Source organism: Octopus bimaculoides, chromosome 5 (assembly GCF_046866305.1).
Source record: "Octopus bimaculoides isolate indiv1 chromosome 5, ASM4686630v1, whole genome shotgun sequence".
NCBI lineage: Eukaryota > Metazoa > Mollusca > Cephalopoda > Octopoda > Octopodidae > Octopus > Octopus bimaculoides.
In genome coordinates this window covers 52,125,057-52,139,336 of record NC_142932.1, presented here as the reverse complement: position 1 = coordinate 52,139,336, position 14,280 = coordinate 52,125,057, and the positions used below count along the sequence as shown (strand labels likewise).

The 14,280-nt window shown below is 38.4% G+C and overlaps 1 protein-coding gene across 1 annotated transcript in view; it reads left to right on the top strand.

The window, feature by feature from the left end:
• LOC106873590 (cilia- and flagella-associated protein 44) overlaps positions 1–14,280 on the top strand; it is a 192,187-nt gene that overhangs the window by 41,922 nt on the left and 135,985 nt on the right. Inside the window, exons 7-9 of the mRNA XM_014921024.3 lie at positions 901–1,071; positions 6,767–6,914; positions 8,077–8,171. Of these exons, the coding sequence (XP_014776510.2) occupies positions 901–1,071; positions 6,767–6,914; positions 8,077–8,171 (414 nt within the window). The remainder of the gene's footprint in view (positions 1–900; positions 1,072–6,766; positions 6,915–8,076; positions 8,172–14,280) is intronic.

Genomic DNA, 14,280 nt, shown 5'->3' with positions numbered 1-14,280 from the left:
TACATGAAATTGATTGTGTAGCCCCTTCTTGCATAATTCTTCTTTGTTTCCTTTTTGTACTTCTTCCTTTATTTTCCGTTTTTTCTCTGCTCTCAATATCCCCTCATTCCTAACTGTCACTAGCAAGGTTTCCTTTCTTTGGGCTAGGTATCTCATTAAGCTCTCGAGTTTGGTTATTATTATTTTTTTTACTTTTAATCTACATGTTTGTTACAATCACTTGCTGAGACACACCCAGCATCCTGGGGAAGGTGAAGCATAAGAGATGTTACAATATGACTGAAAGTTTGGTGAGGGAATGGCAAGGGCAATACCAAAATATCTTCATGTAATACAACACAGACATTTAAATGGATAGGGTTTTACTAAGAATGTGGGCAGTACTTGTCAGCACAAACTTGTGATTTCTCTGAGACATGGTTCTCCTGGGATGTTATTTAGATGTTTCTGACATCCCTTTTTTATCATACCTTGAGCACCCACAATAACAGGAACAGTTCTTGCTTTAAGATGCCACATCTTTTGTATTTCAATTTCCAGGTGCTTACATTTACTTAATTTGTCAAATTCCTATACTTTTATCAGTGGTATTTTCTTCCTTGTCTTTAATAATTATATCTGGTCAATTAGCTTGGATCGTTCTGTCAGTGTTGACTGGAAAATCTCCAGGGGCTAGTGACATTTTTACCTTCAATGACTGGCTCAGGATGATGTTCATACCAGTAAGCAGGAGTGCTGCTTTTGTAGTGTTTACACATTTCACAATGTAAATACAGTCCTACCCTATCATGGCAATATTATCATCATCATCATCATCATCATCATCATCATCATCATCATCATCATCATCATCATCATCATCATCATCATCATCATTATTATCATCATTATTATTATTAGGTTTGGGACTTTGAAACAATGGATACAGCTGATTCTGTTGATGAGTCTGGGATGTTCATAATGGAGCCCATGAATGAATTAAAAGTTGGTGCTCAACAAAATGTACAGCTTTATTATATGAGAAGGCAAGAAGAAAATGAAGAACAAGACACAATGTTATGGTATGCTCAGGTTTGTTGCTGTTTTCCATTTCCATTTATGTTATTTATCCAGTGTGACAAGTTAAATTAACCCTTAACATCAAGTTCTGTATACCACAGCATTTGGTGCCTATACTCAACAGGTTTACAAAGGTTAATAATAACTGGTTTCTAGAATTTGTACAGTAAACGTCAATGCAAAATAAAATATTTAGAACTGTGAGCTAACAAAAAATCATGCTGTTTCACTGAGTCTCTCTCTCTGCTGGAAGATAGTGGATAGATTAGTAAGCAGAGTGGTTGAGAAATATGTTGGTTGGTAGAGTACTTAACAGTTCAGCAAAAGAGTTGATAGAATAAGTACTAGGCTTACAAAAATAAGTCATGGGGTTGATCTCTTCAACTGAAAAACCTTTTAAGGTTGTGCTCCAACATAGCCTCAATCAAATGAGTGAATGTATAAATGAATAAACAATTATATATATATATATATATATATATATATATATATATATATATATATATATATACTTACATACATATATACATGCATACTCTCAGAGTGGTTGGCATTAGGAAGGGCATCCAGCTGTAGAAACTCTGCCAAATCAGATTGGAGCCTGGTGTAGCCATCTGGTTTCACCAGTCCTCAGTCAAATCGTCCAACCCATGCTAGCATGGAAAGCGGACATTAAACGACAACGATGATGATGATGTATATATATATATATATATATATATATATATATATATATATATATATATATATATACATATATCACCTTCATCATCATCATCACCATCATCATTTAATGTCCGCCTTCCATGCTAGCATGAGTTGGTCAGTTTGACTGAGGACTGGCAAACCAGTTGGGTGGCACTAGCATCGACCATGCTCAAATTATGCTTTTTATGTGCCACCAGCACTGGCATTAGCAATGCTAGAATGGTGTTTTTTATGTGCCACCAGCACAGGTGCCAGTCAGGTGGCACTGGCATTGGCCATGACAACAATTTCACTTGACTCAACAGGTCATCTCAAGCACAACATATTGCCCAATGATTGATGGGTACTTTCAAACAGGCTGGTTATGCAACACTGACATCAGCCACGGCTATGATCTCACTTGGCTTTCCAGGTCTTCTCAAGCCCAGCATATCTCCAAAGGTCTTGGCTGCTTGTCATCGCCTCTGTGAGGCCTAATGTTCACCACCACATCCGAGGTCTTCTTGGGTCTACCTCTTCCACAGATTCCCTCCACTGTTAGGGTGTGACACTTTTTCACATCCATATGAAACACCATATCTGATGCTTCTTATATCCAACATTTCTCTCAGGGCACTTACACTCTGTTGTGTATGCACCCTGACATTACACATTCAGCAGAGCATACTAGCTTCATTTTTTTCAAGCCTACGCATGTCCTCAGCAGTCATGGCCCATGTTTCACTGCCATGTAGCATGGCTGTTTGCACACATGCATCATACAATTTACTTTTCACTGTTACCAACAGAGGTAGGAGCTCTCTGAACTTTGCCTAGGAAGTTCTTATTCTAGCAGCTACACTCTCAAGAGTATCCACCCTCACTACTAACTTGGTCACCTAGATAACAGAAGCTATCAACTACTTCTAGTTTTTTCCTCTGGCATGTGATGAAATCTATTTTCTGTACATCTTCAGTGTTTATTGCCCCTGTGCATCTGGCACACACAAAATCTATCTTCCAAGTTAGCCTTCCTTTGATATTGCTGCACCTCTTATGTGTCTATAGCTTACACCAGGTACATCTTATGGAGTTTCTACCTATACCTTTTCTACAGATCAAGCAGGATCATCTACCTGAAGGTATGTGTGATTTGTCTGCCTTCCTACTTTCTGAGATTTTGTTTTTTGCTAGATTGGCTCAAAGGCCCTTCAATTCTAAACCTTGCTTCAACACCTGAAACTTTTCCTCTAGTTCTGATAATGATTTAGCTATAAGAACAAGGTTATCAGCATAGAGGAACTCTCAAGGGCAGCCTGTCTTGAATTCCGCTGTTATTGCCTGGAGAAATAAGAGGGGGCTGAGAACTGATCTTTGGTGAGCCTCTATTTCTACCCGGAGTTCTTCACTATACTCATTGCCAGCACTTACCTTACTACAGCATCCCTGTACATGGATTAGACAGTTCTCACCAACCACTCATCTATCCCTAGTTTCTGCATTGACCACCAGATAAGGGATCGGAGGATCCTCTCAAAGGTTTTTTCCATGTCAACAAAAGCCAAGTACAGAGGTTTATCTTTGGCTAGGAATTTCTCCTGCAACTGTCTTACCAGAAATATAGCATCAGTGGTGCTTCTCCCTGGTACCAAACCAAACTGTATCTTGTCTAAACTAACTCTCTTCCTAATTAGTTGGGCTATGACTCTCTCTGTGACTTTCATCACCTGATCCAACAATTTGATATCTCTGCAATTATTCCTATCTAATGCGTCACCTTTACCTTTGTAGGAGTTTAGCACACCAGTCATTGGGTATGACTCCTTCATGCATCACCTGGTTAACTATACGGGTGACTAGACTATAGCCTACACTGCCAGATATTTTAAGCATCTCTGCAGTGATTCCTGATGGGCTGGGGGCTTTCCCTGTCTTCATACCTTTAATTGCTTTATCTACCAAGGTACTGTCAATTTAAGTAGCTGGTAGCAGACTCTCTTTCTCCCATTCATTCTCTTCATTCAGCAACCCTTCATAGTGATGTCTCCAAGCTTCTCTCTTTGCAGCATCATTAAATGCAAGTGAACCATCATCCATGCAGATGCATTTCTCTCCTATGACATCATGATTCTCTCTCACACACTGTCTCTGGTCCACACGACACAGAACATTGGCAAATTTTTTTCTTATCTTCTTCCTTTCTGGCTAAGTAAACCTGTCTTCTAGCTTGCCTTCTGGTGATCTGATAGAGTTCCCTGCTACCACTGCACTTCCAGTCTTTCCATGCCTGTTTCTTTTCCTTAATGGCCCTGTCAGCTACATTATTCCACCACCACATTACCTTAGGTCAAGAGGGAACTTTGCTCCAGTCACAGATCTGGTCAGTAGCCCTCAACAGGTTGTCCCGTAGGAACCTCCGGTTGTCCACCACATTATGTGATGCTATATACTCCTCTTTTTCATCAAAATCTTCAAGTAATATATTTCTAAATCTCTGTCCATTCAGAGGATCCTTAAGCTTCCAGACCCTTCTTTTTCATGTTGGTCATCTTCTGGGCAGCCATTTAACCTTGATCCTGAAGTCACTAACTACTAACCTATGTTGTGGTGTGTTTTCTTCACCTGGGAAAGTTTTGGCATTTATAAGTAGCCATCTTTCCTGTTTCCAGACAAGAATGTAATCAATTTGACTAGTGTGCCCACTAGACTGGTAGGTGAACAGATGACTGGCAGGTTTCCTGAAGTTAGTATTACAGAACCTAAGATCATTCATATCACAGAACTCCAGCAGCCTGGTCTCCTCCTCATTGTGGGAACCAAATCCGTAGCTACCATGTACACCATAGAAGCTCCCTGGATGTTGTCCAACATACCTGTTGAAGTCATCAGCCACAAAGAGAAAGTCCCTGTCATTCGTCAATGAGGTGGTCTGCAAGAGAGTGTCATGAAATAGGTCTGTCTGTTCATCAGGTAGCCCTTGCTGAGGGGCATAAGCCAAGGTAATGGTTACTAATTCATGTTGCAGTGCTAGTTTAAGCTTAAGTATTCTATCACAGACTACAGACTCTGACTACCTCATTTACCTTATCAACCCATTTCTCTGCAAGGAGTATACCCACTCCCCCAACCCAGTCAGTGTTCCCTAGCCAGAAAATCTTATACCTATGTTCTTTGCCTGTGAGGAACCCTACAGAACTTCCTCTCCACCTTACTTCTTGAATACATCACAAATCTACACATCTCTGTTCAAGCATCTCAACAGTCTCACCAGACCTACCTTTCAATGTGCCAACACTAAGTATGCCATCTCTGAGGGTATGGAAGGTGTGGGCTGGTGAGACCCTGGGATGGGGGAGAGCAGCATTATGCATCTGAAAAGAAAGCTTGCATTTGGCAGATCTTGTAAACATACAATAACCTTCAACCTGCATACACTACACCATCATTTTATTCACTACATAATCACTACTCAACAGGAGAGAGACACTAGGTAAGGATGGAGGAGGAAGGGAGAGGGGGAAGCGTTCTGTATTGTAAGCTGTTAGAGATGATCAGGAGAAAGACATCTGGTAGAGGTCAGGGGATAAAGACTTCTGGTATAGGTGGTAGGGGTGAATGGTAAAACACCGTATCTGCCCTATTCCTTAGCAGAAGCCAATGTGGCATAGCCACAGACAAAGCAAACTACTAATCAACAGTCAACATAGGAAAAGCATGTGGTTAACGAAACTGAGAGGGAGATTTTCTACAATTAGGGCTGGTCAAAAACAAAACATGAAAAGATGGAATTTTTTAGATTTAGAACAAGAGTAAACAAAATTGAACAATTGGATTTCTTAACTTTGCTATAGCATACTGCTAAATGAATAACAATAATAATAATTATAAAGTGTACTATAGAGGGAAATAGAATTGAACATTTGCATTCTTAACGTTAACTATAAGAATGCAATGTTCAATTCTTTTTTACTCTCTATATATGGCACACTTATATAAATAGAAAGTGTGTGCATGTACATGTGTGTATATAGAAAGGTAGAGAGATTAAAAGGTAGGTAGGTAGAATGACAGATAGATAGATAGATAGATAGATAGATAGATAGATAGATAGATAGATAGATAGATGTGGAAATGGTGGAGGAGGAGGAGGAGGAGGAGGAGGAGGCCTGTATACTGGAGCAGTTGATAGAAACTAGTTTGTCATGTCTCCATTGAAAGATATTTTTGAGGTCTCTCTATTGATTTCAAATTTTAGCACAAGGTCAACCAGTTCATGGGAGAAAGTAAATCAATTACATGGATCCCAGTACTCAACTTGTACTTATTTCATCAACTCTGAAAGGATAGAAGGCTAAATCAACCTTGGTGGAATTTGAACTCAGAATGGAAAGACACACAAAATGTCACCATGCATTTTGCCCGGTGTGCTGACAAATCTTTGTCAGCTCAACACCTTAAGGTCTCTGTATATTGAAATAGTACATCTCTGACAACAGATATCTCAATCACATGCACTTAATGCTTATATGTAGGGAAGGCTTTCTAGGAGTGAAACTAAATACCTTCTCAAAGGAGGTTGTGAAGATGATTTGTGACTGTTGCTTCCCAACCACATGGTTCCAGGTTCAGTCCCACTGCATGGCCTCTGGGGCAGGTATCTTCTACTATAGCCTTGAACCAACCAAAGCCTTGTGGGTGGATTTGGTAGACAGAAATTGAAAGAAACTTGTCATACATGTGTGTATACTCTTGTGTCTGTGTTTGTCTTCCATGACTGCTTGGCAACAGGTGTTGGTGTGTTTACATCCCCATAACTTAGCATTTCAGCAAAAGAGACTGATAGAATAAGTACCAGCCTAATGACTGAAACAAATAAAAGATAAAAGACAAATCTTAATGGGCACCAGATTTGGTAAAATTTAGATTTGCATTAGATTTCTGTTGTCTCATACTGCAATGAGACACTGTCACATATTTCCCAGTCTGCTATCTTTCAGTGGTTCTATATTTTTATTTTCAGGATGCTAATGGAGGCATTTGGGAGTTAGATCTTACCTTTTCTCACACATCTCGGGCACCAAAAAAACTGTTTTCCTTTCATGCTGGATCTATAAAAGCTATAGACTGTTCTCCAGTAGCTAACCTGTTGGCTACAACTGGTGTGGACCGTGAGTAACCTTCAGTTTTCATTCATACTCCAAAACTAACAAAAAACAAACAAATATGATATAACCTATCAGTAGTTAAGTAGAGATGTATTATTATATGACAGATTTAAAATGAAAATTTTTATCACAACCATCAGAGCATGAAGCACTTAGTTCATGAGATGGTTGTGATCTGTAAACAGTTTTGAAATAGAAACTGGAAAAAGAAGAATGAACAGGCAATGTGCATATGCACACTTGATTTGTAAAATGGAAGAGAAGAATAAAAATGCAATGTCAAACAAGTTATATGATGGTCTGCATGTCATGTCTAACACCACTATCATGCAGCTTTGCAGCAATTTTCTTGTTAGGAATAATTTTCTTTCTGATTGTTAATAGATCAGTTATAGGTTTGTATGTGGTGAACTTGTTTCTTTTCTTTCACTGCTTAGGACTTTATATAATCAACTTTTCTCTAGTGAATTTAGCATTCTACAAAAGTTACTTATGGAAAGTATTCTTGTTAGCATTGATAGGTGTGTCACTAGAATTAGCAGATATGTCACAATATTTGGTCTGTATGTCTCTTGAAGTGGTTGGCATGTGTCACTAGAATTAGTAGGCATGCATCATTAGAATTGATAGTAGTAACACCACAATTGTTGAATAGCTGTGTTGAGTCATTCCATCCATTGAACATAGAGTTCTGCATTGACCGTTTGGTTCCGTTCAAGCAATTCAGATTTAAAGCGCCTAATTTTTATTGCTTAATGAGATAATTATTATAAAGATTTATTAAGTGTTAAATGTAGTAATTTAGCCATCATAACTTTGATCACCAGATCTTTCAGACAATATACACTTGTTCAAGAAGACTGAGCAAGCAACATCACAAGTAGGATAATATCCTTGGTTAATGGCTTAAGAACAATCTACTTCTGTGGAGTTAATAAAAGGTTTGTTTTGAAAATAATTCAGGAATGTTGTCAAATAGGACAGATACCTGAAGAAGTTTAAAGAGTACAACAGCCAAAATAAATAGGATGGGAATATAGATTTGAATATGTCAGTGTATAAAATGAACAAAGGATTTATATCATCCAGGAGATATTCTTTTTACTTTGAAGATAGATCCTTTAATGTTAGCACTCAATATCTAATACTGCTGTCATTTTTGCAGACACTATTCGTATCTTTGACATTGACTCAAATAAACAGCTATCTGAGAAGAGGTTTGTTGCTGGAGGGACATGTTTGATTTGGATTTCAGAAAAGGTAAGGAATCTTTGATATAACTGGTTAGAAATATTAGTTCTGTTTTAGTATTTGGAATAAGAAAGTTAGTGCTTGCCACTGGTTGACAGATCAGTGTCCAAGAGGAATCATTCTTGAACTCTTGCATTATTTCTACCACAAAAAAATTGAATGAAAAAAGGGTAAAAACCCTCTAAGCTGTGTACTTATATAGATACACTTCTTTTGCAGAGTAGTGAACAACAAAAAAAAAAAAATGTGCACACAGGATTTTTTAGAAGTTTTATCAATGATCGTTGGTATGGAAGTACACATGCTAAACAATGAAAGACAAAATTTGAACACTTGCAAATTTCTACATGCATATTCACATGCAAATTTCTGCATGCACACATGCACATATATAACATAAACAGAGAAATAAAAGTAGGGGACATGATGAGGACAGAGCTCTTGTAGACATTCTTCTGTACTTCTCTCACCATTGTCTCAAAGATATAGCACGTATGGTTCCATGTCATAGTATGGATTCAAATGCATTTTATCCAGGTTAAATCTATCCTCAATTAATTTTGCAAAAGCTCCCTCGGCTATTTTCAAAAGTTGATCTATCAGTTTGAAACATTTCTAATTGTCTCACTTCAGTCATTTGCTTTACCTTATATTAGCTGATAATCTTATTGCATTACGGAGGGAGAGCACTAAGCAGTGATAAGTAAATTGTAACGTTATTACCAGTTTGAATATGCTTGAGGCATGTCAAATCGGTGAACAAGCTACTTACAGCATTTTGTCGCAGAAAATATATCCCATTTGTTGACAAATGGTGTGTACACACCTAGATCAGCTCACAGCATCATCTACCCAGACTGTGAAATGCCAGCATTTTGGATTAGTTATCTCTTCTTTTGTCACAGACACTAGTGAGGCAGCACTACGATCTAGGTACGTACATACCATTTGTCAACAAACAGAATATATTTCCTGTGACAAAACACAGTGAGTAGCTTGTTCTCCAGTTCAAACATGCCTGAAGCATATTTGGACTGATAATAACATAAAAATTTTATTGCAATCTCAGTCATTTGAATATAACCTTCCTGCATTACCTGATTTAGAGAATGACCAGCAAGCCTGATATACCACACCATAAAAATTTCTGATGATTTTGTTCTGCTGTTTCTCCTGATCCTTTTCAAAGCCTTACTAATCATACCGCAGATAACCTCAACAGCTATTCCTTTTCATTAAATTCATTTGAGGAAGTACTTTATATTTTCATTCAAATTCCTCATGCAATACCTTATTATATCACTTTATTGCATTTTTTATTTCTTCATTTCTGATGGCTAGCTTGTGGTTGTTGTTGGCACTCTGTCGCTTATGATGTTGAGGGTTCCAGTTGATCCCATCAATGGAATAGCCTGCTCGTGAAATTAACGTGCAAGTGGCTGAGCAATCCACAGACACGTGTGCCCTTAACGTAGTTCTCGGGGATATTCAGCATGACACAGTGTGACAAGGCTGGCCCTTTGAAATACAGGTAGAACAGAAACAGGAAGAAAGAGTGAGAGAAAGTTGTGGTGGAAGAGTACAGCAGGGTTTGCCACCATCCCCTGCTGGAGCCTCATGGAGCTTTAGGTGTTTTCGCTCAATAAACACTCACAACGCCCGGTCTGGGAATCGAAACTGCGATCCTATGACCGCGAGTCCGCTGCCCTAACCACTGGGCCATTGCACCTCCACTGATGGCTAGCATACCAGTGATATTTCCAGGGGAACAAACGCTTTATCTAATAGCATTTTGATTCATGCCAACACAGCCACTCGTATTACTGTATAGTTTTCAAAAGTTTGTTTCACAACCACTTCTTGGAAAGGTGCTTCTCTTTAGCTCTTGGTTAATCAATGCCTTGCAAGTGGATATGGTACACTAAAAATTTTAAAAGATCTTTGTATATGGATGTGTGTGTGTGTCTGTGTGTATTGGGTCATCCCATAAATAATGCTGTGTTTTCAGTTGTATGAACTAAAAGTTGGAGGGGGATGGGATAAACTACTTGCATCAACTTGCTATAAAAGCAGGTAGTAATTTTACCTTGTGCTTATTCTTAGTGCAAGTTTTGAAATGTGCAGTTCGATTTTAACAATTATTTTTTCAAAGCTATAATGGAAGTGACAAAGGAGCATATTCAGCATATTTTGCTTTATGAGTTCAATAAATGCAATGGAAAGTGTGGAATATCATTGCAGTATATGGGGATTGAACAATAAGCTTAAGCCAATGTCAGTAGTGGTTCCAGAAATTCCGAGCCGGAAACTACAGCCTAGAAGATAAGCCTTATCCTGGAATATTTGTAAAGCTTGACGAGAATGTCCTGCAAACCCCGGTGGAACGAAATCCCATCGTAACTGTTGAAGAACTAGCAGAGAAGCTTAGATTTAGTCATTCAACCATTCATCAACACCTGCTTGCCATAAAAAATGTCAGCAAATTGAGTCAATGGATTCCTCAAACACTTTCCAAGTCTAATCATGCACAGAGAATGAATATGTGCTCTTCTTTGCTATCACATCTCATGAATGAACCTTTTTTGGACCGAATAGTGACTGGTGGCGTGAAATGGCTTCTCTATAAAAATGTCAAGTGCCGAAGACAGTGGGTAGGGAAAGGAGAAACAAGGGCACCCAGGCTAAAGAAGGTTTTCACCTGTGTAAGATGTTGCTTTCTGTTTGGTGGGATATGAAAGGTTTAGTCCACTTTGAACTTTTAAACCCAAACTAAACGATAACAAAGGAGATCTACTGCAAGCAGCTTGAGTGGCTTAAGTCAGTGTTAGAAGAAAAATGACCATCTTTGGTTTCAAGACAAAAAGTGTTCTTCCATCAGGATAATGCTTGGCCACATACAGTGAGGATGACATTCCAAAAGCTGGAGAAGTTTGAATGAGAAACAATGCCCCACCCACCATATACGGTGAACATTAACCCATCTGGTTATCATTTATTCTGCAGTCTTCAAAATCATTTGGACGGAAAAAATACAAATTCTGTAGATGAGGTCAGAACAGTACTAGAGCAGTATATTTCATCATGGACAAGTGCATTCTGGAAGAGGGGCCTTGCAAGTCTACCAGATGGATGGAAGAGGATTGTAGAAAATGAAGGAGAGTATATTTTAGATTAAAAAATAACTTTATCTTAATTTTGAGAAATAAAAGAAGTATAAAAAAACCACATTATTTATGGGATGACCCAATGTATATATATATGTGTGTGTGTATATGTATATATGTGTGTATGTATATATGTGTGTGTGCATGTGTATATATATATATTTACATGTGTAAGGATTTTTGAGCGAGATCATTGCCAGTGCCCCTAGACTGGCTCTTGTGCGGGTGGTACATAAAATACACCATTTTGAGTGTGGCCGTTGCCAGTACCGCCTGACTAGCCTTTGTGCGGGTGACACGTAAAAGCACCCACTACACTCTCTGAGTGGTTGGCATTAGGAAGGGCATCCAGTTGTAGAAACTCTGCCAAATCAGATTGGAGCTTGGTGTAGCTATCTGGTTTCACCAGTCCTCAGTGAAATCGTCCAACCCATGCTAGCATGGAAAATGGACGTTAAACGATGATGATGATGATGATGATGATGATGATGATGATGATGATGATATATATATATACACATATAACAAAGTAAAATTGGAAGGTACCACATGAGTGAAAATATATAGGGAAGAGGATTTGAAAATGTAGAGGTCTTTTAAAGATGTTCATTGGCTTGACCGGTTTCACTTGTTAAAAAATAAAAACTTTAAAAAATAAGGTGAAAGGCTTTGTGTAGCCTTTGTGGTGTTAAAATTTAGTTAATATACAGTGATAGAGTCTTTGATAATGAAAAGAATATGTTAAGAGAGGCTTTGTGTTTAAACAGTTTACATAAAAGTGTTCAAAATAGGTAGTAAAATAAGTTCATAATTGTTTATAAGTTCACCAGAAATCATAATTGTTGATAAGCATATTTACAGAAAGAATTTGTAGACAATATTTGATAGGAGAAAGCGTGTATTGCTTTGTCAAAAGTTCATCAGAAATCGTAATTATTTATAAGGATTTTAGAGGAATGACCAGTAACTAACCATTTTTCTTCATCTCCACAAGGCTGGAGATGAAGAAAAATGATTGGTCATTGGCTATGGGGCTATAAACAACAGTAGCATTGTCCCCTATGGGTCTGCCACATTTAGGTGGCAAATATACTTCATGATTCTGTGCTGCTACTGTTTACTTCTCGCTCAGAGATTTATTATTGCTTGTTTCTCCTTTTTCGAGATCAGTGACAGTTAGTCACTGGAAAAAGCATATACTATTTTGTGTTTGGAATGAGTTCTCATCGCTAGCTGGTGATTATCATGTTGATGTGAGTTGTGACTTTTTATTTGAATTTCTGAATTGTTGAATTAAGGAAGTGTTGAGTTGATGTGCTGTTGAATTATTGAATTGTTGAATATTGTGTTGCATTTGTGAAATGGTTGAAAATTTTGTTTGGCTTCTCCAATTATGGGTGAAGCAGTGAATAAGGGAAATATGAATTCACAGGTCTAGACAGGCAGTTATGCTGCGGTAACAGGCAAAAGCCTGACAGCCGAGCTACTGCAGATACGGGAACTGAAAGTGAAAGACATAGACTACAAGAAATTTGATAAGCTGTTGAAGAAGGAAGGGGGATACCTAAGACTGACACGCAAAGAAGTAGCAGAGAAGTTGGAAAGAATAATAATTACTTATCGAACGCTGAAAATAGTGTCAAGAAAAGTAGAAATGGCAGGCATTGAAGAGATAGAGGTATGTTTAAAGAACGTAAAGAAAGTAACAACATTCTATAACAGAAGAAGAAAGTTTAGCACGGTGGAGGTGCGCTTCGTTAATAAGAACGAAGCAAAGAAGTACTCCACCATAGCCTTGAAATCGGCACAGTGGGCACTGTTACCTACTTACTGTGGCAGATGCACGGCCACAGTAAGAATAGGGAGAGTGCCGCCCGAAATTAACGAGGACTGGCTTGTGGCAGCCATCCTCTACAATACAGAGGAGGAAGCAGAGATACTGAAAATGTCAAAGACATTGGAGATCAACTGGTGTGGGTATGGCCTGGAAGTGATGGTACATATCAACGTATCTGACCTCCACAAAACTGTGGAAGAGATAATCCTACCCGACGAAACCAGATTGAGAATCATGGTGGAGAGTAGACCCGCAATATTTTTCGAATGTGGAGTAAGGGGGCACATAAAGGCAAAGTGTCCCCAGAAACACGAACAGGAGGTGGAGTGCCAGAAAGAAGTCAATGTAATAACAGAGAAAGAAACAGAGTTCACTGAGGTAGAGAGGAGAGAAAATAGTGAATCCCCTGCGAAAAAGAAAAGAAAAGCAGAGAAAAAGGAAAAAGAAAAAAATGAAGCAACGGGAGATCGAACACAGGAACTGGAGCCTTCAACAAGTAAGGAAGAGGAGGAACGGAAGGAACTGGAAGACAAGCAACAGAGCGAAATAGAAATGTCAGCACTAACGACAGAAAAGGAAGAGAGAATGTTACCCAAGGGAAAACATGAAAGACTGATAGTGATGTACGAGAAAAGTGTTGATATGGAGGAACGAATTGCAAAAATGAAAGGCGTAATGAGAGTGAGATTGGTTGATAGGGAGGAGAATAAAAACCTGAGAGCAGTGTTGCTGGATGATGAAAGGGCGGTTAGACTGACAGAGATATTCGGAAGCAGAGTGGACAATACACCATGTCGAGTTCAATACAATGAATTATCACCAGTGGTAAATTTTGCAGATCTAAATATTTTTGCGGGGTAAACACGACACAAACTGAATTGTAAAAACAGTAAAATGGAACTTCTACTTTGTGGGTAGAAAGCCATTTCATCATCATAATTTTTCACACCTCATAATTCATTCGTAAATCATTTAATGTACCCCATGTTTGTCCTTGTAATGTCCTTTCTATATTAAGGCTTATAATAAAGAAAAAAGCTGGTGATTATCACACACTAATGAAACTCAGAAACCCAGGTCTGTATGTATCACGTAAGACTAGAGATGGGAACGATGA